Raw genomic sequence first — 27,243 nt, 5'->3', positions numbered from 1 at the left:
CCCTACACCCGAATTATAAAATCTAATGGCTGCAGGGGTGAAGGATCTCCTGAACCGCTCCGTTCTACAGGGCAGGGAGAGGAGCCGGTTGTTGTTCCGAGTGCTCTTTTGACTCTCCAGAATTACATGGAGGGGATGCCCGGGGTTTTTCAGGATGACCTGCACCTTGTGCCACATACGCCTCATAGCGAAACCAGGAAAGCAATAAAAAGTATCATAACATAAGAAATAGGAATACACCCCTTATATCTGCTCCGCCATTCAATAAGATCATGGCTGAATTTATTTATTTTCTCAGTGCCATATTCATGCATTAATGCCATAGCCTTTATTTTCATTAATACCAACAACAACAAAAAATGTCCTGTATTGCATGCATACACCAAATGGTCCTCAACAGCCTGCCTGGGTGATAAATTCCTCAAGTTCACCACACTCAGGATGCAAAGATTTCTTCTCATCTCAGTACTGAATGACGTCCGTTTTTGAAATTGCTTCTAGACATCACAGCTAGGGGCACATTTACTTCCATAGCTAATAAGACTGAAGAATCATTAGCAACCCAAAGTATGAACATAGTAACATGAAACATAATGTTCAATTGATTACAATAAGAGAAATAAGAGGAACATATGGGAATATAGAGAAAAATATATATATTTTAAAGCTTCAGCAGCAACTAATTCTGATACACTCGACACTTGTAAACGTTAGTTTCCAGGGTTAGAGGTAGTCCAAGCGAATTTAAGGCTCACCATGTCATTAAAAGGGATATGGATATTTTTCTGATGAATTCAATACCTTTATCTGATTTCAAGGCTCTATTTAGCCTCTTTTAGACATTTCAATACAGGAATGGTATTAAGACCATCCTTGTCTTTGGATAATCTTCAAATTTTTCCAGATACCATCTGCAATGAAAAGATAAATGATATGGCTTGCGAATGTCAACAGAAATATTTCATGACACGAATTTCCATTATTTGGACTATATTTTCTGTTTTCCTTAAGTGTTATAACCCAATGATTCCCAACCTTTTAAAAAGTTACACTTGTTCACACAAGTACAGTTAAATACACCTGTACTTCCCAAATAAATGCTGACTGGTGACATAATCAAAATAATCAACATAATCATGGATCATCTTCACCCTGGTCATCCCCTCTTCTCCCTTCTCCAGAAACGAGAAGCCACAATTGCTTGAACGCATATACCACCTGATTCCGGAATAGCTTCTTATCCCCGTTATAAAACTGCCGAACAGTCCTCCCATCAACTATGGTGTAGTCCAAATCTTTCAACCTACCACATTGCAGAAATTGCACTTAAAAAACAAATTGCACTCTCAGCAGCTGTGACCATATTCCGCACTTTGGTATTTTTCTCTCTGCACTCTCATACTTTTGATTGTATTTATGAGGTCTTGACTGTTATGCTACACACAGGAAGCTTTTCATTGTATTTTGGTACCTCTCATCGATTTATTACAAGTATAATATGGTGTAATATAACTCTGGTAATTAACCGTTTTAGAACTAGGTGTGGGGTGTGGAAAGATATGAAGTGGGTATATCCCTTTTCTTTTCTGTTCTGTTTCTTCTTTTCCCTTTTTTCTTCTTCTTTTCTCTCTTTTTTTTTAAATACTTCTTTTTTTTGCTCTTCATTTCTGGGTTTATCTTTTTTTTCTACATCTCCATGGGCTCTTTCTCTCTATCTATCCACAAACTACCAATTGTTAACTTTTGGGGCCTACACATCACTATCTTCCTTAATCTCTTCTTCTTCCTTCTTTTCTTGCGGCTATTATTTTTATATTGTTAAATTTAAAACAAGAAGTTGTACACAAAATGAATGTTATATACCATGGTTTATACAAATGTACATTGCTTCTAATTAAAATAAATAAATAATAATAATTTTGGTACAACTGACTAGAATAAGCCAATACCAATAACAATGTCACATGTCCCAAGCAAAATAGAAAAATGCTGGAAATACTCAGGAGATCAGACCACATCTGTGGGAAGAGAAACACAGTTAACCGTTCGTACAGGTGCACAACCTTTTATCCGGTGTTCCAGAAACCGAAAAGCTCCGAAAACCGGCCATTTTTTCCAGATGTTGTCTGCGCACCAAAGCTCGCGTTTGGAGCCAAACCTGACCCAAAGCCCACGGTCAACACAGGTTTTTTAGACTGTTTCGGCTGCATCTCCCTGGAGACCGGGAGATGTTAATATGCTGTAAATCATTGCTTAAATGTTAGTCAGTTAGTTTGGAGGGCTTTTATGTGAAGGGGGGGTGAAGGGGTAAACTTTAATTCTTAGTCCCCTACCTGGTCGGAGAGGCGGGGAGCGGTCAATGCCTTACCGGGGTCGCCGTGCTGTCCGCAGCGCTGTGGCCGGTGGGGCCGCGGGCGGCGCCAGTTGTAGCTCCGACCCCGGCAACTCTACCCCTGCTGCGAGGCGCTCCTTCCAGCGCGGCCCGCGGTCGGACGCCCCAGCTCCGCAAATGTCGGGAGTCGGCAGCGTCGCAGCGCTATCACGTGGGAGCGGGCAATGCCTTACCGGATCGCCGTGCGGAAAGCTCCGGAGCGCTGTGGCTGCCGACACACAACATCGCGGAGCGTCGCTGGATTTGGAGCCGCGCAGCCAGGGGTAGAGTTGCCGGGGTCGGAGCTCCAACCGGCGCCGCCTGCGGCCGGACGGAGCCCCCAGCTCCGCGGCTCCAAATCCAGCGATGCTCCGCGATGTTGTGTGTCGGCGGCCACAGCGTTCCGGAGCCTGCCGCACGGCGACCCCGTAAGGCATTGCCCGCTCCCCGCTGGTATCCCAGCGCTGCGACGCTGCCGACTCCCGACATTCCCGGAGCTGGGACGTCCGACCGCGAGCGTCGCTGGATTTGGAGCGCCTCGCAGCCAGGAGTAGAGTTGCCGGGGTCGGAGCTACAACCGGCGCCGCCCGCGGCCGGACGGAGCCCCCAGCTCCGCGAGGTTGGGAGTCGCCGACCAGGTAGGGGACTAAGAATTAAAGTTTCCCCCTTCACCCCGACTCCACCACCACCACCACATAAAATCCCTCCAAACTAACTGACTAACATTTATGCAATGAGTCTCCCGGTCACCCGGGAGGAGGCAGCAGCTCCAGACTTTTCAAGCCGCCCGCGCTACCTACCTAATCTACGCTAAAAATCTTCCATTCTGAAATCCGAAAATGTCCGAATTCCGACAAGTGTCTGGTCCCAAGGCTTTTGGATAAAAGGTTGTGCACCTGTATCAGAGACCACACGACAGAACTGAAAAGACGATAAAATAAGCTTGTACTGAACTGCTGAGTATTTCCAGCATTTTCATTTTTTTTAGATTTTCAGCATCTCAGCTTTATTTGATGTTATATGCTTGTTCTTTCATGGTGTTGGAGCTATCTTAGGGACAAGAATAATTAGCTGCCCAACGTGGCATCAATAAACCAAACCAGCATCGCCAACAGTCTGTCTCGTCTTTTTCTTTCTTTGTTGTTTTTAGTATGCTGTTAAGTTTATCTTTTAGTGCAGGGTCGGCGCATGTCTGTGAGCGGATGGCAGGCCACATCTATCACGTGTACACATGGATCCCGCCCCGGATGGCAGGCAGCAAATCATGTGTTCACATAGAACCCATCCCTGCGAGGACGCCACCCGGAGTACTGGCCTCTAGTTATGGGCGCTCACGAACATGGCGTACCTATGGACCATTGCCTTGGCTCTGTCCTGAAAGCGGTGGCTCAAATACTCACACTCACTCGTCCCCCACCTATTGACAACCCCGATCCCGACAGTGAAGCCCAGACACAGAAGGTGCTCGGCCGTGCTGACGGCTTTGCTCGCCGGCTCCGCCATTGTGGCCGCCAGTACAGGCTTTCTTGCATCCTTGCGTCACCGCACCTGGGCGCCGCGGCCTCAGGCCCGGGAGGTACCAGAGATGACGGAAGCCTGCAGGCCTGATGATTATCGTGCAAAAAACTACGCCTACGGGCCAGATGATTTTGGGTTACGGGCCGCATTCGGCCCGAGGGCTGTAGGTTGCTGACCTCTGTTTTGGTGTATCTTTAGCTTTGTATTATTTGGGGGGTTGAGGGAAACTTTTTAAAATCTCTTTCCTCGACGAATATGGGTTTTTTTCTCCATATCGTATCTCCGAGCGCACTGTGGCCTAACATCGAGGAGCTGGCAGCCTCTTGCTGGGGATCAACTTTCAGAGCTCCAACCGTGGGAGCCTACGGACAACATTGTGCAGTTCGCGTTCCCTTGGTTAGGGACCGACTTCAGGTGCTCCAAGCCACAGGAGCTCCGACCGCCCGATCACAGGAGCTTCAATCGCCACGAAGCGGGATCTTCGATCGCCCCAACTGCGGATGGTTCGACTACCGGGAGAATAAGGAGGAAAGAAAATAAGACTTCATTGCCTTCCATCACATTGAAGAATGTAGGGGAGCCACTGTGGTGGATGTTTATATTAATTGTTATGTAGCTGTGTGTCTTTTTTCTGGTATAACTCTATGGTAAATCACATGTCGCTGTACCTTAAACGGAACACGTGACAATAAAGGACCATTGAACCATTGAACTGTTGTGAGAACTGGCAGGTCAATTAAAACATAGAAACATAGAAAATAGGTGCAGGAGTAGGCCATTCGGCCCTTCGAGCCTACACCATTCAATATGATCATGGCTGATCATCCAACTCGGTATCCTGTACCTGCCTTCTCTCCATACCCCCTGATCCCTTTAGCCACAAGGGCCACACCTAACTCCCTTTTAAATATAGCCAATGAACTGGCCTCAACTACCTTCTGTGGCAGAGGATTCCAGAGATTCACCACTCTCTGTGTGAAAAATGTTTTCCTCATCTCGGTCCTAAAAGACTTCTCCCTTATCCTTAAACTGTGTCCCCTTGTTCTGGGCTTCCCCAACATCGGGAACAATCTTCCTGCATCTAGCCTGTCCAACCCCTTAAGAATTTTGTAAGTTTCTATAAGATCCCTCCTCAATCCTCTAAATTCTAGCGAGTACAAGCCAAATCTATCCAGTCTTTATTCATGACACCCAGATCTCGTTGCATGTCCCCTTTTCCTAATCGGCCACCATTCAGATAATAGTCTACTTTCCTGTTTTTGCCACCAAAGTGGATAACCTCACATTTATCCACATTATACTGCATCTGCCATGCATGTGCCCACATATATGTTTATGATCTTTCAAATCAAATAAACAATATTACAGAAGTCACACGGATTTCCTGTAATATATGCATCCCCAAGCCCCTTAGAGGGTTGTATATCCAAGGAAGGCAAATGCTGTTTTAAGTAGTTGGTACAATTTAAATTTACTCAACTCTTATTCAAACTCAAATCAAAATTTGTAATATAAAAAATGACATATGAATACAAAGCAGAAGGAAGTACAAATACAAATCAAATGTAGAGTTTCACAAAATAAAATTTCTGTCATGTTGAAAAATCACCCTATTCAGCGTATAGATTTACAGTTTGGAAATATTGTCAAATTAGCAAGTTGGTGACACTGGGTACCAGCAAGATTAAAAATAACGAGGAAACTGACTCAAATACTGAGAAGAATGTAAATGCTGTATTTAAGTTCTGAAAAATTTGTGATGAAGCAGGAGACTCTGCAATGACTCTTCACCATTACAGATGAGGATTATTAAAGACTGGGATCCTTGTTGTAGTTTGGTGCAGATTGTGTGTACATTGTGGGGACTGCCAGCCTGCTGACTCAACCTACAGGTAATTAGTTATACAATGTCACAAAGCTCAGAATGATAAATCAAAGCACAAAAGCAGCATCCTACTTTGGGGAGGAGAGGTGTGTATGATGGGAAATTACTCTACTTTTCACTGAGCTAAGCTGTAATTTAAAGAGGGAGGCAATTGCTGAAGCCATGTCTTCTCCCACTTAAGATGCCATCTGCATCATCTCACCAAGCTGCAGTTAGTTACTTCCTCATACATAATGTAATACACAAAAAATATGTATTCCTGCCCATTTTCTTTACCTGGCATTTAAAGTAAGTTAAATTAAACAACAGACAAGGTAATGATTTTAAATTGAACCTACCTATGATGTTGGGCAGCCCGAGAAGCGAGAACTAAAAATGTAAATATGGCAAATGCTGCACTGGGCAGTGACCAACATGCTACAGAAAAGCCCATCCATTCTACTATTTCTCCAAGGAAGTTGGCACCGGACACGTATTGAAACATTCCACCTTTAAAATGGTTCAAATAAATTATTTGGAGAGATTACGTGCGAGTTTCTATAAAAGGTAAAATGCACAATTAATATTTTTCATTAAAAATCATTCACTCACCTCGTGGAATTTTGTATCCCGTTTCACCAGGTTTTCGTAAGTTTCTGAGGATATGGTCGGAATGCAGGTTCACTAATAATCCGAGAAACCAGAGTGCTGAGCCTAAAATCAAGAGCTTAAATTTGACACTAACTTCATCAGCTTCGTTCAACTGCCCACAGTTTCTATCTTGGAAACAAGATTTAGTTAGCAAGGAAAGGTTATGTGCTTTTCAATGTAAAAATGTATCAAGAGAATTAAAACATATTTGCTTTGCAGTGCTAAGAGCAGTCCGAAATTAATTAAAAAATGCTTTGTTATTTGTACTATTGTGACAAGAGTAAAGGTTTGGGCTAGATGTTTTGGGACAATACTGGGGTGGCTTTCTGCGGTCACCTTTCTCTTGTTTTCCCACTTTCACATTGCACCTTGAATGTCAGAAATGAGTTCGAGGTCAGTTGCTGGTGGGTGTGAGGGATGTGCCGGACTGGCCCATTAATCGTGAGATTTTTTTCAGCGTTCAACCTTATTAAAAGTAAATGAGAGAGCAACTGCTAGCAGCTGCAGTCAAGCATAGAAATCAAGAAAGTTTCATTCCAACAATGTTGAAACACACCATTCAAATGCAAGGCATGCAGTTAGGGTGTGATTGCCAGTAAATATTATGGAGTGTCGAATTATATGTACTGTATGTGAATTTTGATAGTGTAATATCCACCAACTACTGCCAACTAACATCTGTCATTAAATATTTATACTTAAAAATATGCAATCTCATTCCTTCAGATTTTAACCATTATTGGATGTTTTTAAGAAAACAATTTTCCTGTCCCTTTTCTTTAATTCTCTGCTAATCTTTCTGCTTTTATTTGACGATTTTATATTGAATTAAATATTTCAGTTGAACTTCCTACTTTACCTTCTGTGGCTCTCATATTTACTCAGCTAAATGGTGGAAGGGAGGGACTGCTACGGTAAGTGAAATGCACACATCAGCAGCACTTTGATACAGCTACCTCAAAGGCACTTTACTTCTGGTTTTGATGCAAATTGGTTGTTGTCAGTGTGATATAATAGTAAGATTAAACGAGAACTTACCAGTTTGAAGTTTGATCTTGATTTTATGAGGAGCTACGATGAGCGATTACGTGAAGAAGGGCCGTCCGTCTGCGTGCGTGTCAATCTTCAAAGCAGCGGTGTTAAATCACAGATAAAAAGAAGACCTGAGAATAGTAAGATTGTGAAGAAACTAGAACTTCCATATGACCTTGATAGTCTGAGGGTGGGAGCGGTGGGCACGTAATCGCTCATCGTAACTCCTCATAAAATCAAGATCAAACTTCAAACTGGTAAGTTCTCGTTTAATCTTACTATTTTACTTCGGAGTCACGTGAGTGACTACGTGAAGATTTCAAAGCTCTGTGATTTTACGCCGGTTACGAATCCAGGCGTCACACACTGAATGGATTGACCATGGATGCGTGTAATCATTAAAGCATTCAGACATTACGTAGTTAAGTAAGGACACTGATGCTTTAAATGAAAGAAAAGTTTAAAAAAAATAGTTGCCACTCCCAACATTGGGGGGAAACTAAGGGACAGAAGTTAAAATGCTACGTGCAAACACCCCCAGTCCGGTTTTGGGTTTGTATAAAACCTGTGGACGGTTATTTCATTCGTCCATCCTGCAGCCACTAGATGTCGTCAAGGGGCACGTCCATAGCTCTTGCTGCCGATGTAGATGCAGCCCTGGTGGAGTGAGATTTAACCATATAAATGTTTACTCCTGCTACCGCCATTACCTCTTTTGACCATCTGGAGATGGTTTGAGTTGACACCTTTTGGTGTGGTTTTTTTATGGCTGATGAGGACCGATTGTTCTGAGCCTCTGAGGTTCTCCGTAACTCTCAGATAGTGGTGTTAGTATGCCACCACAAACACAACCATTGGTCCTCTGGATATGCCAAGAACTGGATCTCCATCCCTGGCATTCCTGGCCTGCTCTGTTTTATCAGGTTCCTGATTAGTAATGTTATGTTGTTCATATTGGTGGTCATGTAGTCCAACCATAGCTTTTGCAGTATCTGGACTCTTTGTCAGCATACCACCTTCAGGGTTAGTTATAGGCGGTCCCCACTGCCAAAGTAGGGTTAGTACCACACTCACATCCCATGTGTCCGTGTACCTTGGCCTTGGAGGTCTTAAATTTTAAATTCCTTTCATGAATTTTGTTGTAAAGGGGTGGTTTCCTATCGAACTGTGCCCTGCTTCCGGCATCAGATAGGAGGAGAGTGCGCCTCTGACACTATAGATTGCACTATAACTTTGTTTGTTGTTATAGTACAGAGTTGATAGGAAACTCCAAGACATCTGTTACCCGAACTGTGTTGTATTTGTTCGGACAGTCCTATGCCTTGAAATGGCCTCCTCAGAATCTTCAGACCAACAAGTTAATACGTTCATGTAGTGGATGATTGCTCCCTGTAACTGGGTTCACTAGGAGGTCCCTGCTCTTGTAACAACCATAACTGGCTGGACTATAATTCCCAACATTTTTGGGGACCAGGCTTGAGTAGGCCAATCTGGCACTACCAATATGCCTGTGGCTTAGTCTTGCTTGATTTTTGTCAAACATCGGTTTGTGAGACAAATTGGCCGAAAGCATACATAAACATTCCTCCCCAATTGAGGGAGAAAGCATCCACTGCCTTGCTCCTGGATCCAGCTCGCAGGACACATATCTGGGTAACTAATGGTTTAGTCTAGATGCAAACGGATCAACATCTGGTATGCCAAATCGTGTAGTTATTTTGTTAAATACTGTCTGATTCAGCATCCATTCTGTGTTATTAAACATTCGTGATCCAGCATCTGTCATTGTGTTATATCTACCTCGTAGATTTCCCAAATATTCCTCTCGATACACCAGTGCCAAATGAGGTTCGACAATCTGTCGTAAGGTACAGATTTTACACCACCCTTGTTAATGGATATATGCCACCGCATTGGTGTTATCAATCTGAATTTGAACAAGCACTGGTTGCATATCGCTACAGAGAATTCTGGGTATTTGATTCCATGTGTTGGGGAATTACAGACTCCTGCTCATTCCATCTGCCCCCACAGCTTTAGACTGTGTTGGTGGCTCCCCATGCTTAGCCGCTTGCATAGCTCTGAAGAACCCTCGATGGCTTTCGAGCAAAATTTCCCTTGAGCTGTCTCCCATTCGTTATCCACCATAGTTATTCAACAATGGCAGTTTGCCAATTCAGCCTGCATGTGATCTGAGTGCTCGTTCCTTTGCTCGCTGTAATTCTGGTAATGCAAAGGCCCGTGACGTACTGCTGGGGATGCAGCTACTATTTGCCAATTACACTCGCTGTTTGCCTGATAGATGGCTAGTATTTGACTATCAGGTCATTGCAGGCTTAATTAATATTGTTGTTTGCCCCTAAGCAAAGTCACCAACATATTTACTGTTTTTGATAGTAAATTCTAGGTAATCAATTACCCTTGTAGGTGTCAATTTTGATTTAACTGGATGGATGAGGTAACCAATTCTTTCAAACAGGGTTTTGGTTTGCTTTGACTGATGATTCTTGGTGACTCCAAAAATAAAAATGTCCTCCAAATATGCCATTACTATGTGGTTTTGAGACCTTTGTAGTCCCAGAATTGGTTTCCGTAGTTTAGTCAATAGTCTAGGAGCTGATGTCAACCCATTTGGCAGAGCCATGCCATTCAGTTAAACTTCAAATATCTCCTGTTCTTAGTGAATAGACACCGAATAGTATGCATCTTTGAGGTCGATGCATGCCATGTGACCATTTTATAGGAAGCTCCTATAAAACAGTTGTTAGACCGTAACAAAAAATTGCTGTTTCTGAAAGTCTGTACTGCACAAATGAGTTAAATCTGGAAGTGACATCCTCCATCCGTCACCTGTCCTGGAAGGCAATCCTGCCCAAAATACTGGGCCTGCCTTGAAGACAATTCCGGTCCGAGTTCCAAGTCTGCTTGGAACCTATGTATGTTGTGCAGTAAAAATAATCACATGTTGTTATCTGTTTTTTAAAACCAGATCTGAAATTCATGTTATTGTCATTTTGAACAAAAACACAAGAGTAAAATTACCAACACGTAACTGGTCCACAATCCCTTGTTTCAGTAAATCCAGACCCACCTACCTCCATGGCTACCGGTGGTCTTGTGGTAAGCCCAAAGGCCCCTGATGCAGGTTCCTTTTCTCTCCTTGATTGGGAGTAGGACTGGTAGGAAGTGTGGATTCCATGTTTCTCCTGACCTCTGCTTGGGTCTTGGTCTGAAAACCTCATCATACTGAGCCTGCCGTGTAGGACAATTCTGGCCATAGAAACATAGAAACATAGAAATTAGGTGCAGGAGTAGGCCATTCGGCCCTTCGAGCCTGTACCGCCATTTAATATGATCATGGCTGATCATCCAACTCAGTATCCCGTACCTGCCTTCTCTCCATACCCTCTGATCCCCTTGGCCACAAGGGCCACATCTAACTCCCTCTGAAATATAGCCAATGAACTGGCCTCAACTACCCTCTGTGGCAGAGAGTTCCAGAGATTCACCACTCTCTGTGTGAAAAAAATTCTTCTCATCTCGGTTTTAAAGGATTTCCCCCTTATCCTTAAGCTGTGACCCCTTGTCCTGGACTTCCCCAACATCGGGAACAATCTTCCTGCATCTAGCCTGTCCAACCCCTTAAGAATTTTATAAGTTTCTATAAGATCCCCTCTCAATCTCCTAAATTCTAGAGAGTATAACCCAAGTCTATCCAGTCTTTCTTCATAAGACAGTCCTGACATCCCAGGAATCAGTCTGGTGAAACTTCTCTGCACTCCCTCTATGGCAATAATGTCCTTCCTCAGATTTGGAGACCAAAACTGCACGAAATACTCCAGGTGTGGTCTCACCAAGACCCTATACAACTGCAGTAGAACCTTCCTGCTCCTATACTCAAATCCTCTTGCTATGAAAGCCAACATACCATTCGCTTTCTTTACTGCCTGCTGCACCTGCATGCCTACCTTCAATGACTGGTGTACCATGACACCCAGGTCTCGCTGCATCTCCCCCTTTCCCAATTGGCCACCGTTTAGATAATAATCTGCTTTCCCATTTTTGCCACCAAAATGGATAACCTCACATTTATCCACATTAAACTGCATCTGCCAAACATTTGCCCACTCACCCAGCCTATCCAAGTCACCTTGCAGTCTCCTAGCATCCTCCTCACACTTAACACTGCCCCCCAGCTTAGTGTCATCCGCAAACTTGGAGATATTGCCTTCAATTCCCTCATCCAGATCATTAATATATATTTGTAAATAGGGTGGGGTCCCAGTACTGAGCCTTGCGGTACCCCACTAGTCACTGCCTGCCATTGTCAAAAAGGACCCGTTTACTCCTACTCTTTGCTTCCCGTTTGCAAGCCATTCTCTATCCACATCAATACTGAACCCCCAATGCCATGTGCTTTAACTGATCACTCACACTCCCCTCCATTGAGAGTGAGATTTGTAAGCAGCCCTGAAAACAGGTGCTGAGGATACCTGCGCTGACATGGTCCCTCCAGCGGGCCTAAATGAGATTCTTGCTTTGGGTCAGACTGAAAACTGACCGTGAATGCTCCTCTCCTCGGAGCAGGAGAAATTTGCTAGATCTCTATCCAGGGAAGCACCCAGTGGAACCTGGATGATTGCCGAAGTATTTCTTTTCTTTTGTGCTTATTATTTTTTTTATGTAAAGCACTTTGCTGTCAATGCAAGTTAACTTAAACAGTGCTATATAAGTAAAAGTTACTTACTTACTTCCTTTCTTCTGCTTGTCCCTGGGAATGTCCCCCCCTACCCCCCCCCTGCTTTTGTACTCTGATTCAGAGCGGTGTCTTCCATATGTACTTCCCCCTCCAATGGGGAAGACATTGGGCTGCCCCATTGTGCAAGGCTCCCGGCACCGGCACTGCTGTAGGCACTGTACCGTAGAAAAACACAGCTCTCTCCTTTAGAGCAGGTCATTGTTGGAGCAACTTCTACAACAAGTTGCTCCTATGTGGGAGAGTCGTCCTCAGACGCTCTCCGTTGAGGGAGGGTATCCCTTTTCCCCCCCGGACTCATCTGAGTCAACGGGTTGTTTGACTTGCGGGTGGTTTTTTCCCGTACTGCAGGACCACCAACGGAGCTCCCTCCTGCAACAAGTCTCCTGCCGGTTCTGCTGCCGGTGCTAAATGTTGGGAAACACCGTCGCCCGCTACTGGGAATGCTGCGGTCTTCGGCAGCAGACTTCCCCACGGACCATCTCCTCGACATCTGGGCCCTGAAACTATAAAAAGTTTCAAGCCCGAAAGAATGCAGGTAAGTGATTCAACTTTCCTTACCTGTCCATCCTGATGGCCTGGGAGGACACAATGCCTGCCAGTCCGTCGCGCGTTGCGTTCAGACGTAATGACGCGCATGCAGACGGACGGCCCTTCTTCACGCAGTCACTCACGTGACTCCGAAGTAAAATTTCAATAATACTTCCAATCTGAAGTTGGAATTTGCCAGAGCTCAAAGTTGGAAGTATCAGCAGCACTACATAGCAGGATAGAACATAAGAAACCAGAAATACAGAAAAGAAACAGAACAGAAGGTTGTTGTATTGGAGGATGTTAACTTTCCCAATATTGACTTGGAATGTCATAGTGCAAAAAGTTTAGACGAGGTCGAATTTGTCAAATGTGTTCACGATAGTTTCCTCCGGCAATATGTAGAGGTCCCCACTCGACAGAGGGCAACGCTTGATCTAGTCATGGAAAATTGGGAGTACCAAGTGGATGAAGTGTTTGTGGACGAGCCTTTAAGAGATGGAACTCTGATGTCAATTTCTGCTACTTCAGTTCCACAATTGCAGGAACAAGGGAAACAATGTGTTTAAGGTGCATTAATTCAATAATTAGTATGTTTTATGTTTTAAATGCACACACACTCACTCAATATCCTTGGAAAATCATGCTTCATTACTCCAGGATAAAAAGCATCAATTTATATGTAACACCAGGTTTACAAATATTTATATGGGTGAAAGAATTTCAGCCCACTCAGTCTCTTCTTCAACTGCAGATTAATTTTGCAGTCTCTAAAGCAGAACCAACACTAGCAGATTTTTTGAGCACAGCTATCAGATTATTCAGCATTCTGATCCATTCAAATTGTTTCCTAAAGCTTTCACTCTTCCATCTTCCTGATATTAACAATATCTCACCACAAATTATTTCTACAGTAAAACAACTACCATGATAATACCACAATTTAGAAAAGTGCCTTTAAGTTAACTCTAGCCCAAATTATCTGACATTAGTTTTAATCAATTGCAAAAGTGTTGAAGTGAGCCCAAACTTTGTATCACCAACAATTTTTTAAAATCAGATTGAACATTTAACAAAATAGCATGTTGAGTCTGTCATTCAAAAAGTAATGACTGCTACATTGTTGAGAAAAATGTATACCATATTTGAACTTGTACGACCACCAAGTCAATAATAATGGTACCTGTATTTAAATTTTGCTAAAAATGTGAAAATATCAATAGAAACAAATTTTAAATTAGCAACCAAAGCCCAAATCTTTCCTGCTGTGCTGTGAATAGCTTTCATTTTCTGTTATCCTTTAATGGCTATGGCAACATTGTCATTGTCTACAGTTTTCTGCATGGTCCAATTTGTTGTAAATGCAAAATAAAGAAAACAACATAACATCAATTGAAAAATATGTGGTATAGGTACCAACATTCTGCACTAATTTTTCCTTCCAGCATAGTCTGCAATTTTGATCTTTCCTGAGGATATTGGAACAAATCTTCTACAGCCTAGCACAAACACAACCCTATTAATACAAGTACCATATCCCATACTGTAATTATTGAGTGCTACATTATTACACTCACTGGCTTTTGAGCTAACAGCAGAAGCATCCGTGAAACATATCCAATGAGAAAAAGGTTTGCAAAATGAGGAACTAAGAAAAAGTTAAAGGTACAAAGGCAGTAACAAAAAAATATTTGCAAGTGAATGAATGAGGGAATGGTGAGCAATAAAAAAGATTACAAGAAAATATAAAATGCAATTTTCTCTGTAAAACTTGCCATGACAAATAGCAATTACATAATAAGGTTCAGTTTAGTTTAGAGAGATACAGCATGGAAACAGGCCATTCGACCCACCAAGTCCACACCAACCAGCGATCCCTGTACACTAGCACCATCCTATACGCTAACAACAATTTTACCGAAACCAATTAACCTACAAACCTGGACGTCTTTGGAATGTGGGAGGAAATCGGAGCACCCGGAGAAATCCCACAGGGAGAATGTACAAACTCCAGACAGCACCGGTAGTCAGGATCGAACCCGGGTCTCGGGCGTTGTAAGGCAGCAACTATATTGCTGCACCACCATGCCGCTCTTTAACTAGGATTAGGAAATGAAGATCCGTTGACTTGTGCAAAATAACCTCTGTGGGAGACTTTGCAAAAATCATTTGTAAATTGTAGAATCAAAGAGAGGTGATAAGCAGATAATTAGACAAAGGCCAGAGATAAAAAGACAGAAGGTGTGAGGTAAAAGGATGGAAGAATTCCAAATTGTGAAGCAGGAGGAATAATGTAGTTGGAAGGGGAGGGGGAAGGGCAGGTGGAGAAAAGGTGCAAGTTCAGGTGGGCAAAGGGAAAGGGAGGTTCAGGGAGAGAGTTTTGTAGTTACATAAAATTGGAGAATACAATGCTCATTCCTTTGGGTTAGAAGGCCACCCAAGCGGAATACGAGGTGTTGTTCCTCCAGTGTGCCTGTGCCCTTACTCTGACAATGGAGGAGGCCCAAGAGAGAAAAGTCAGTATGGGAATGGGAAGAGGGGTTAAAATCGGTAGCAACCAGGAGATCCAGTAGGCCTTGTTAGACCAACCGCAAGTGTTCGGTGAAACTTTCACCGAGTCTATACTTGTAACCTTATCTTCTAATCATCCGCAGGGCTACCAACTCTCATGCATTGAGCGTGAGACTCACGCATTTCGCCAAATTCTCACGTTTTCACGCTAATCACAAATTTCTCACGCTGTGTCGTGAGAAATTCTGTGATCATCGAGAATTTCAAAACTCATATCAACTGCATGGGCCACGGGTGTTGGAGAGCCGGGGCTGAGGGAGGGATGGAAGCAGAAGCAGCGGCGGGGACAGATGCGGACGGGGAGCTGGGGCTGGCGAGTGTTTGCCGGGCTGGCGGGTGTTTGCCAGGATGGCGAGCCGCTCGCTGCAGCTCCGGCCATGAAGCAGCCTCAGTGCAAGAGTCCCGGGCCGTCGGAGGCGTCAGAGTCTCTGCGCCGAATTCACCCGGGTGACCGGCATGGATCAGGCTGCAGCTCGGTGCATCCTAGAGGACAACCAGTGGCTGCTAGAAGTAGGTACCACGCACTGGATAGAAATGGTGGATGAAAGTGACCTTCAAATGGGGATGGTTGGTGAAAGCATCCTGCTTGCCTGCTAGATTTTCATTTTACTGTAACTGCAGGAAAAATGTTCCCGATGTTGGGGGTGTTCAGAACCACGGGTCTCAGTTTAAGAATAAAGGGTAGGCCAGTTAGGACTGAGATGAGGACAAACTTTCTTCACCCAGAGAGTTGTGAAACTGTAGAATTCTCTGCCACAGAAGGCAGTGCAGGCCAATTCACTGGACGTTTTCAAGAGAGTTACATTTAGCTCCTGGGGCTAGTGAAATCAAGAGATATGGGGAAAAAACAGGAAAGAGGTACTGATTTTAGATGAACAGCCATGATCATATTGAATGGCAGTGCTGGCTCAAAGGGCCGAATGGCCTATTCCTGCACCTATTTTCTATGTTTCTATGCTTGAGAATATGGCAATTAAAACACGACCACTTGATTTTGAAGCATTCATGCATGGTGGAGGTATAATGTAGTCATAGAGTGATACAATGTGAAAACAGGCCCTTCGGCGCAACTTGCCCACACCCGCCAACATGTCCCAGTTGCACTACCTGCTTTTGGTCCATATCCGTCCAAACCTGTCCTATCCATGTATCAGTCTAACTGTTTCTTAAATGTTGGGATAGTCCTTGCCTCAACTACCTCCTCTGGCAGCTTGTTCCATACACCCACCTCCCTTTGTGTGGAAAAAGTTACCCCTTAAAAAGTCACCTCTTAAACATACTTCAAACAAAAAACATTGAAATCATACTTCTGCAATGCACTAAAACATGATTTTAATACATCAAATTTCAAAAAGTCCCTATCGTGGGAAGGGGCACCCCCCTCACACACCCTCCCCCCACTCGCTCCACTCCCTCGCCGGTTTACCCCCAAGGCCAGTGATCAGTGATCGCTCAGCCTCCCCACTTTCAAAAACGCTCCGTGGCCCCTGGTTCAGACAGAGAGCACTGCCAGATGTGAGCGGGGAACTGAGGCTAGTTGTCCGTGATGTCTGGATCCCAATGCTCAGCGCTTCGTGTTTCGGAGTTGGCTAATGTTATTGATTTGTAATTAGCCTGATTTATAGTTAGTTGACAAACCCTTAATTTATTCATCCGGAATATCCAGGGGGTTGGGATAAGTGTAATATTAAAATGACATGCAAGGTGTCAGGCTGTCTGTCACAACATACAGCCCCGATAACCCATTATTTCCTTCAGTTAAATATTGGGAAGGTAGCACTATTGTCATTTGCCGCTCGGCTATTACGTTTGTTTACCTCACTGACTATTTCTAAACCCCCCCCCAAAATTCCTTTGACAGGTGAATAGAAATGTCTCCAATCTCGTTGTTTTATTAATTGAAGATGTAGATGAACATCCTCAAGGCGTGTAATCAGATGGAAACTGATTCAGATGCAATGTTTAAGAGCTTGTTCAAAGAAGGGGCATATTTTAAAGGAGTGACAGAGATACCTGCAGGGGAATGTGTGAGGAGGTTAGTATTTGTCTTTAGTTTTAACTTGAACCAGGACATCTGAAGATTCAAAGTTTAATATAGTAATTGTGCTGATATGGATTCCAACCAATCATGTAATGAATATCATCCATTCTGGAGGTTTTATTTTTCTGATGCCATTTAAACTTCACTTGGATTTCAATCACTTCAATGTAAAAGTAATTGGGAATTGGAACAAAAATGTTCCCTCGGTACATATTTATGCCCCTGTCCCACTTAGGAAACCTGAACGAAAACCTCTGGAGACTTTGCGCCCCACCCGAGGTTTCCGTGAGGTTCCCGGACGTTACAGGTGGTTGCCGGAGGTTGCAGGTAATGGAAGCAGGTAGGGAGACTGACAAAAACCTCCGGGAACCTCCGGGAACCGCACGGAAACCTTGGGTGGGGCACAAAGTCTTCAGAGGTTTCCGTTCAGGTTTCCTAAGTGGGACAGGGGGATAACTGTAATATAATAATATATGCAGTGTTTAAGAGGGTAATACCTAATAATATATGCATGTTGGTAGGCGCAATCAAAACAAAGATCTTTTTATCATTGTTGTGTTATGAATACCACAAAAAATATGATGTACTCAAGATCACATTTAATAGAATAATATTGCTTAAATATATAGTTATTCGACTTTGCATTTTGGAAAATTCCCAGCTGAGAGGAAGACAGCAAAATACTAAAAATATTGGGGGTGAAAATCACTTCAGGACAGTTTGTTAGGAAAATGAAGGAAATGGAAACAGAATACTTATACAGCTGAGTGAGTATAATTTTATGGATGAGAAATTGTGTTCAACCAATTGATGACGTATTTGACAAAGTAACTAGCATGTTAGATAACGAGGAAGCCAATGGATGTAGCAAATTTTGGGATACAAAATTTGGTCTGTGAAGTATCCCATAAAAGATTACCGTATTAGATAAGCACGTGTGGACTTGAACGTATTAGGTTGTCCAGGGGGTCAGATATGGGGCTTTATGTGTGGGCCAGATATATTGTCAGTGCAGAGGGGCTAGGAGCAAGGCCAAGTGTGCATCCAGAGTCAAGGTCTGGAATAGTACTAGGTGTGCAGTCAAAACTGAGTCAATGGGAGTGTTCAGCACTGGGAACCTAAGCAGGTAAGCAGCTATGATCAGGGTAGAATAGGGGGCCAGGTGTAAGGCTGGACTCAAGGTCAGGAATGAGAGAAGGTATGCAACTGGAGTCAGGGTCAGGAGTAGTACCAGGTGTGCAGTGAGACCCAGGTTGGTCAACATGGGCCGAGTGTTTGATTATAATCTGATTTCCATTCATGAATATACTAAGATCATTCATGTGCTGTACCTGTTGATCAGAATCTGGCTCTACTGTGGAATGTAATTAGGAATGTAATTTAGCTTAACCTTATTCATAGCTAATCCAATTTAAAGCATAAATATTGCATTCAAGTGCAAGTTAAAAGACTCGCTACGGTATGCACCCGATTGCACAATTTCAAGTTGAAAAATGCAAAAGCTCCATGCCAATGGGAGGGGGAAATGTAGCTAAAATTTCCTAAAACTTCTTCATGTGTTTAAAAACAGTTAAAGTCAACATCCAGTTACATTTCTACGGTCTCTTCTATCCCTGGTGCATCATCCCACCTGGAAAATTAGTGGATAAACAATAACAACTTAGCTTTTCTAGCTTGTTGACATTTCGTCAAGCCAGTTAATGTAATTAGAGCCCAAAGTAAAAGAGTGCATTGAAGAATGTTCCTACTGCTCCATGACAGGCATCAAATACAGTAAATCAGACAATCCATTTAATTTCAAACTGATAGGCAAATTACCATTTCCATTTTTTGCAAAATCTAAAGGTTGGTCTCCCTCAGGCAGTGATAGAGGAATATGTTGCTAAAATAGGGCAGTGCAATGGCAGGTCATTGCAGATCAAGTGATAAGTTTAAGTAGGTACTCTTAAACAGTTTTCTTAATTACACCAAACATCTGTCAGAATAACACTACATTCTTTTTAAGTTGCTGCTGTGCCCTTTGCCACGTTCAGCTGCAGTGCCCTCCATTATGTCTGGGACAAAGACCCATCATTTATTTATTTGTCTCTGTACTCCACAATTTGAGATATGTAATAGAAAAAAAAATTACATGTGGTTAAAGTGCACATTGTCAGATTTTAATGAATGCCATTTTTATACATTTTGGTTTCACCATGTAGAAATTACAGCAATCTTTATACATAGCCCCCCATTTCAGGACACCATAATGTTTGGGACACAGCAATGTAATGTAATTGAAAGTAGTCATGTTTAGTATTTTGTTGCATATCCTTTGCATGCAATGACTGCTTGAAGTCTGCGAGCTGAGAGTAGAGAGGGAGGGGGGTAGAGAGGGAGGGAGTGAGGGTAGATAGGGAGGGGGTAGAGAGGGAGAGGGATGGTAGAGTGGGAGGGGGCAAGAGAGGGAGTGTAGACATGGCAACTAGCCTCCCCACCCCCTTGTCTCTCTACCGCCCTCCTCTCCCCTCCTCTCCCTCAAACCCCCCACTCTCCCTCACCTCCCCAGTGGCCCCATCCTCGCGAGGCCTCGCCGCCGCCGTCTCAATGTCTTCTTCACTACCGCGGTTTCGATGCCTCCTTAATTGCCGCGTAAAACCTCAGCCCGGGTCGGAAAAAGCGGAATGTTAATTTAAATGCCGCCCTCCCCCTGACATCACTGGAAGCTGGTGGCCGCCCACTACCCCTGTGTGACGTCACTTGAAGCGACATTTGCCATTTAAAAACTTGGTTTTAGCTATTTTTAAAATGTTATAACGGGAAATATAGCATGAAATGTGAAGTGAAGCAGTTTATTTTGTCGACGGGGTTAATGTGATTAATAATCTGTGAAAATGTAAGTGCTAATGTGCAGCGTTTTGAGGAAACATAGAATATAGATTCTATAGGCCATTCGGCCTTTCGAGCCTGCAACGCCATTCAATATGGTCATGGCTGAACATCAAACTCAGTATCCCGTACCTGCCTTCTCTCCATACCCCATGATCCCTTTTGCCACAAGGGCCACATCTAACTCCCTCTTAAATATAGCCAATGAACTGGCCTCGTGAACCTTCTGTGTCAGGGAATTCCAGAGATTCACCACTCTCTGTGTGAAAAATGTTTTCCTCATCTCGGTCCTAAAATATTTCCCCCTTATCCTTAAACTGTGACCCCTTGTTCTGGACTTCCACAACATCGGGAACAATCTTCCTGCATCTAGCCTGTCCAACCCCTTAAGAATGTTGTACGTTTCTATAAGTTCCCCCCTCAATCTTCTAAATTCTAGCGAGTACAAGCCAAGTCTATCCAGTCTTTCCTCATATGAAAGTCCTGACATCCCAGGAATCAGTCTGGTGAACCTTCTCTGCACTCCCTCTATGGCAAGAATGTCTTTCCTCAGTTAGGAGACCAAAACTGTACGCTGTAAGATACAATGAAAACAGACAGGCAGGCACACACACACACACGATCAGGCTTTTATAGGTATAGAGATAGCGAGTCTCCCCCCCCAACCTCCAATGTTCCAGTGAAAACATTCCAAGTCTATCCAACCTCTCCCTGCAGCTGAAGCCCTCTAATGAATGCAACATTCTGGTAAACTTCATCTGCACCTTCTCCAAAGTCTCCACATTCATCCTGTATTTTTTAAATGGAGAAAATAAAAGCTTTGTATATAGCTGACAAGTTGTTCACTGGCAACAAATGGATTGGCTGAAGCTGAATATCTATATTAACAGAAGCAAATTTTTACAACAGCGTAAGATTACCTGTGAGGAAGCGTGGATCAGTTATCCAGTTTGAGGTGTAAACAGCATACTTGATTAGGTACCTGGCCTGCAGATATCCATTATATGTGCAAAATGTGAAAGCCAATGCAAAAGCGATGAAGGGTGATGGTTTTCCACCTCTGATTAAAAACGGGAACAACAGTGACCTGCAATGACCAAGAGAATAGTTCATCACTTTTTCTCCCCCTCAAATGAAGCATTGCAGGGAAATGCTAATGAATCTAGCTAATTAACATAATTTATGACATTGATGGGCGATATCTATTGCTTTTCATTTTGATACTTAGTAAATCAGATTTGTCCATTTTCTAACAGGCTAGAGGAAAGGTTAAGCTTATTTAAATGCAATATCAGAGCAATACAGCTGTAATCAGTAGGTATGTTACAAAACCTACCTGAATCGCCATTGGGAATCTGCCCACAGCCAGGTCCGCGATTTTGGCGCTGTTTGGAGGGGGCGGGTTTAAAACGCGATTTTTACTAGGCTGTACTAATCGCAGATGTTCAGCCTAGTAAATCATTAACGAAAAATCGCTGCAAGACCCGGTCGCAAAAGGTATTATTAGTTTTATAGGCCTCGATAATATAGTTATAATAGTTTAAAATTACTGTCTCATTCCGCAACCTCTCGCAGCCCCAGGGTTTTATAAAGCAAACAATTAAAGGTATGTACCTTATTTTTACATTAAATGGGGCATATATATAACCCTATATATCAAGTTATCTATAGCGAGTAGTTCATTTTGGGCTTTTTATATCCCGCAGTATTTTTCTTGGCATTTGAGGGCACTAATCCAGCGCGATGTGAACATTCTAAACCAGCGCGTTCACAGAAACCCACTAGAAAGCCGATTTAAATGGGCATTTATTTACAGCAATTGAACACTAAATTCCTTCCATTTGGCCTATAAATTAATGTAAATTAGATATAAAAATCATGTTATATTGTGAATTATTTGTGAATAATCTTTGGACACTTAGGCTATTTAAAAATGTTAATCTTTCCTTAAGAAATGGGCTTTTGATTATCCAAGATCACAGCTTTTTTGTAATGTCCATTGAAAATCAATAGGGAACAAGATGCTAATTTCCGAGTATGAAAATGGCCATAACTTTTTTAATACTTGAGATATGAAAGTGAATTTGGTGTCAAATTAAACTTATTGTTATGCTTTATCTGATGGGATAAATTGCAGACTTGATTTTTAAAATCTCAAAATTTTGTAACATTGCTATAATCAGTAACCCACTCTCTCCTAAAAGCCCTGCACGTGGTTTCATTTTTAATAATTAATAATGCTATTCAATATCTTGCGAATGACGTAATTGAATCTGTCTGCACTGTATAATGCATTCCAGACCAGAACTACTCAATATGTAAAATTTAAAAAATCCTCATGCTAGTCACTCACATTCCATGACCTTTCCTAATTCATGACACATCTAACAACAGGTAAAGTTTATGTTGTGGCGGCACCTGGTGGCAACCCAAGGGCACCACAACCATCGGCTCCGGAGGGCGGCGCCTTGGGGTCGGTACCTGAGGGAGGCGCTAGTCATGGGGTCGGTACCTGAGTTGGTATTTAAGGCCGGGCAACCCCCGTGACCTTGGAGGAGCAGGGAGCTGTATTGGAGAGAATAAACATGTCTAGTGCCCACAACTCGTGTCCGATTAGTTTTTGGCTGGACTCTTTCGCGTCCCCACCGCACTGGTGACCCCGACGCCCAGGAGTGTAATCCTGGAAGGGAATTTTGAAAAGAAAATGCATTCTGCCGCTGCAGCCTACGAGACCGAACTCAGCGCGGTCTCCCTGAAGCTACCTACGTTTTGGACTTGCAGCCAGGGATTTGGTTTCGACAGGCCGAATCTCAATTCTTCATCCGCGGCGTCACGTCCGACGAGACTTGTTACCACTATGTGGTAAATGTCCTTGACCAGCAGACGGCCGGATACATTACCTGGATAATCCGCTGGGTAAGTACGCAGGCCTCAAGGAGCAGCTGCTCCGTATCTATGGGCCGAGACGAATGCAGCGCACCTGTCAGGTCCTTAACATGGGCGGGCTCGGTGACCGGATGCCCTCGGCCCTCATGAGCAAGATGCTCACATTCATGGGCGACCACCGGCCCTGTCCACTCTTTGAATTTACTTACCTGCAGCAGTTGCCGCGAGAGGAACACCTGCGCCCACCTGTGTCTACTCTTCCAATGCATCAGTGACCATGGCCTCGTAATTAACCCTGGCAAGTGCCAATTCGGCCTTCGGGCCATCAACTTCATGGGGCATCGGGTGACACGGCACAGAGCAGTGCCTCTGCCGGACAGGGTTGAGGCAATCCACCAGTTCCCGCGGCCTGCTACGGTACGTATCCTCCGAGAGTTCATCGGGATGGTCACATTTTACCACCGGTTCGTTCCGGCGGCTGCCAAACCTTTGCAGCCGCTTTTCCAGTTGCTGACGGTCAAGTAGCGGGAGATACTGTGGGACGCTGTTGCCACGGCGCCGTTTGAAGGGGCAAAGGAGGCCTTGGCTCGGGCGTCTATGCTCCTGCAAATCATCGGCCAATGCCCCCACAGCCCATACCATGGATGCCTCAGACTGCGGTCGGCGGCATTTTGGAACAGTCGGTTAACAGCCTCTCGCCTTCTTTAGCCGTCACCTGAGCGCGGCTCCTCGCTACAGCGCTTTCGACAGGGAGTTGCTCGCCTTACACCTCGCAGTGCGGCACTTCCGGTACTTCCTCGAGGGCCGTTCCTTCATAGCCTTCACGAACCACAAGCCCCTCACATTTGCTTTCACATAGGTTTCTGATCCTTGGTCCACCCATCAGCAGCGCCAGCTGGCGGCTATTTCGAAGTATACAATGGGCGTCCGACACATCGCCGGGAAATGCAACCTCGTGGCGGATACTTTGTCCCGTCTGGCAATTGCAGCCGTGCTTAACCCGTCCTCGGGAATAGATTACTCCGACTTGGCGACAGCCCAGCTGGCAGACGATGAGATACCAACGTACCGCACCACAATCTCTGGCTTGGTGCATGAGGACGTGCCATTGGGTCCCTCGGGTTCCATCCTCTGTGACATATCCACGGGTCAGCAAGAGGCCTATCGTTCCGGCGGCCCGGCGCCGTCGCATCTTTGATGGTCGCTACGGTGGCTGCAAGGTTTATGTGGCACGGACTTTGGATGCAGGTCGCTCGCTGGGCCAGGGCGTGCATCCCGTGCTCGACATCGAAGATGCATCGACATGTCCGGGCGCCCGTTCAAGACTTCGCAGTGCCATGCCGGCAGTTCGATCACGTACACGTGGACATCGTGGGGCCACTGCCTCCATCCCAGGGTGGTTGACCGTTTTACGCAGTGGCCGGAAGCCATCCCACTCACAGACACTTCAACTCAGTCGTGCGCTCGTGCCCTCGTGGCAACTCGGATTGCCCGCTTTGTGGTTCCACTTCACATCACGTCCGACCAGCGTGCCCAGTTCACGTCTGAACCGTGGTCCGCCATGGCTCGCCTGTTGGGGACGCAGCTCCACCACGCGACAGTGTACCATCCACAGTCAAATGGGTTGGTGGAGCAGTGCCAACGTTGTTCGAAGGCCGCCCTGAAGGCTCGACTCACAGGCCCTGGGTGGATGGATGAGTTGCCATGGGTCCTGTTGGGGATTCGGACGGCCCCCAAGGAGGATCTGTCAACTTCCTCCACAGAGTTGGTATATGGTGCTCCACTCACCGTCCCTGGGGAGTTTGTCCCTGCTGCTGATGGGTCCCAGGAACCCCCGTCATCAGTGCTGATCCGCTTGCAGGAGAGGGTCGGCGCCCTATCTCACATTCCAAACTCACGTCATGGGGTGGCCCCCTTCCCATGTGCCACTGCCGCTGATGGGCTGCCCGTACGTTTTTCTTCGCCGTGACTCCCACAGGTCGCCCTTGCAGCACCCGTATGAAGGTCCCTTTCGCGTGCTGCGGCACGGGCCTACTACATTTGATTTGGACATGGGAGCCCGGCGTGAAACTGTGTCTGTGGCTCGTTTGAAACCGGCCCACTTGGACCTGAGCGAGCCAGTCCATGTGGCTTAACCGCCCCGTCGTGGGCATCTGTCGTCCCAGGAGATTCTTCCGAACCGAGCAACGCCCCGGTACGTGGGATTGTATCTACGGGTTCAGGCCACCTCGTTCGGCGTTCCGTCCGGTTCGGTGCCTCTGGTTCTCGTGTCCAATTTGTTTTTGGCTGGACTACTGCGAGTGCCCACCACACTGTCTAATTTTTCACATCCTTCAAAGTTTTAATCACCTCTATCATATTCCTCCTACCCCAAAACCTATTTTATTGTGAGAACACCCCAGGTTCTACTTCTAACCAAATAACTGAAGTTTTGCCATTCTGAAATCATTTTAATGAACCTTCTTTGCACTTTCTCGATAGTCTTGGCTCTTCCACACTTGGTACTTTATCTCACATGTGTTAGGTTATTAGTTCCACAATGTTTCACACCTGCATAGTTGCTAATCAAAGTGATCCCCAAGAAGGTCTAAAGCAAGGTCTAAAAACATTTATAGACCACTGGACTATTGAGGGTAGGTCAGTGGTCATGAGTTGAGTGGGTTGTTATGATAAATGGCAATGCAGATCATGGCTGCGATAAGGAGGTTCAGAAAGAACACTTTCAGGACACTACAACTGTAGTCAGCAACACCTATCTTCATTCTCTGCAGAATTTCCCAACCAACAGGAAATCAGTCTACCAGCCTTATTGTGGGTGTCTTGATTTGTAAGTCGTTTAGGAAAGATTTAATTGGATATTCTGGTGAAACAGTGTCTCTCTCCATGTGTGCTGTCTACTATGCAGACAATTTTCAGCATTTTCTGTTGTAATTTCAGATTTCTAGCATTTGTGTCTGTTCCTGCTTGTGGCATTTGTACTGCACTCGTGAGATGACAACAAACCTGGACTAGTCAGATGGGGGGGAATTGCACATCAATTTCATGCCTATTGGTGGGCAGTATCTGGATTGATTAATTACACATCTTCTATACCATATACAGTAATGGAAAATTACTTACTACCACCCACTTACTAAGTCTTAAATAAAATATGATCACTATCAACTTAATGTGGTCAGTCATTATAAATTCATTATAACCTTGCATTTATACACTTTCAGGCTGAGCCACTTGATCTCCTGGTTAGCACCCCACAAGCACTGTTAGAATTGCTGAGAACATATTCACAAACTTGTCATTCACCCATCTGGTATCCAGAGGGAGCTTCCCCTTGCAACTGCATGGATATTATATTCCCAATTGTTTTTGAAGCAGTATCTGTGCCACTGCGGTGTCTGCGTACTACGACGAATATTACTATTGACCTACAGATTTTTTGCCAGCATAGTTTGGTAACAAAACACGCAGGCTTACCTGTGGGTGTAGTGGCAGATGAACATGCCGAGCAAGAGCTGGTTGGGAAGTTGCACTGGTTTGTTGCCAGCATTGATAAACAACAAATACAGTGGGATTGCCAAGGATGGGATCTCTTGGATAAACCATGCAGCCTTCACATTGACCAAAAATCCGAATTTACTGGATGTATATCTCCCATAAGGCATATCAATGAACTGCAGGGCCAAGAAAGCACAACCACCCATAAGGATGATAAGCCATGACATCGTTTCTATGTGCAACTCGCCTTCATTGTTCACATCCAGAAGAAACGGAAACATAGGTTGCGAGAACATAATGGACAATTATTGCCAGTTGCCTTTTATTTGCATGGGGAAATCAGTCCAGCAAGATTGAAATTTTACTGCAAAATGCAGTGCTGATGAACTGATTGTTGTCCCGAATGAATGGGCGGTCCTTGAACCCAGTTCACTGGGAGGAGAATTCCGTCTGAACCATTCAAGGGCGGCGCTTCAATGGTTTTGAGCAAAGACCATGGTTTTGAGGGACTCTGCGACGACGTTGCTTTGGCAGTGCCCCGGAACAACACGAGTGAGCGAATGGGAGGGGAGCGGCAAGCGAAAGAACCATTCACAGTAGAGCTATATGTTCAGCTTCCCCGTCCAAACCAAAGATAGCTATAAAAAGGGACGGGCAGA

The 27,243-nt window shown here is 44.5% G+C and overlaps 1 protein-coding gene across 1 annotated transcript; it reads right to left on the bottom strand.

Moving 5' to 3' along the window:
• Positions 1 to 248: 248 nt before the first annotated feature.
• srd5a1 (steroid-5-alpha-reductase, alpha polypeptide 1 (3-oxo-5 alpha-steroid delta 4-dehydrogenase alpha 1)) lies at positions 249 to 27,078 on the bottom strand. Its single transcript, XM_055659164.1, has 5 exons — positions 26,564 to 27,078; positions 21,124 to 21,290; positions 6,366 to 6,467; positions 6,113 to 6,263; positions 249 to 911 (listed from the first exon to the last, which is right to left on the bottom strand). Exons 1-5 carry the CDS (start codon positions 26,878 to 26,880, stop codon positions 845 to 847), a joined length of 804 nt encoding a protein of 267 aa, XP_055515139.1. The 5' UTR covers positions 26,881 to 27,078; the 3' UTR covers positions 249 to 844.
• Positions 27,079 to 27,243: the final 165 nt, after the last annotated feature.

The sequence above is a fragment of the Leucoraja erinacea genome, chromosome 2 (genome assembly GCF_028641065.1).
Source record: "Leucoraja erinacea ecotype New England chromosome 2, Leri_hhj_1, whole genome shotgun sequence".
NCBI classification, from domain to species: Eukaryota; Metazoa; Chordata; class Chondrichthyes; order Rajiformes; family Rajidae; genus Leucoraja; species Leucoraja erinaceus.
The sequence above is the reverse complement of the archived record's forward strand: the minus strand, read 5'-3'. Positions and strand labels throughout refer to the sequence as shown.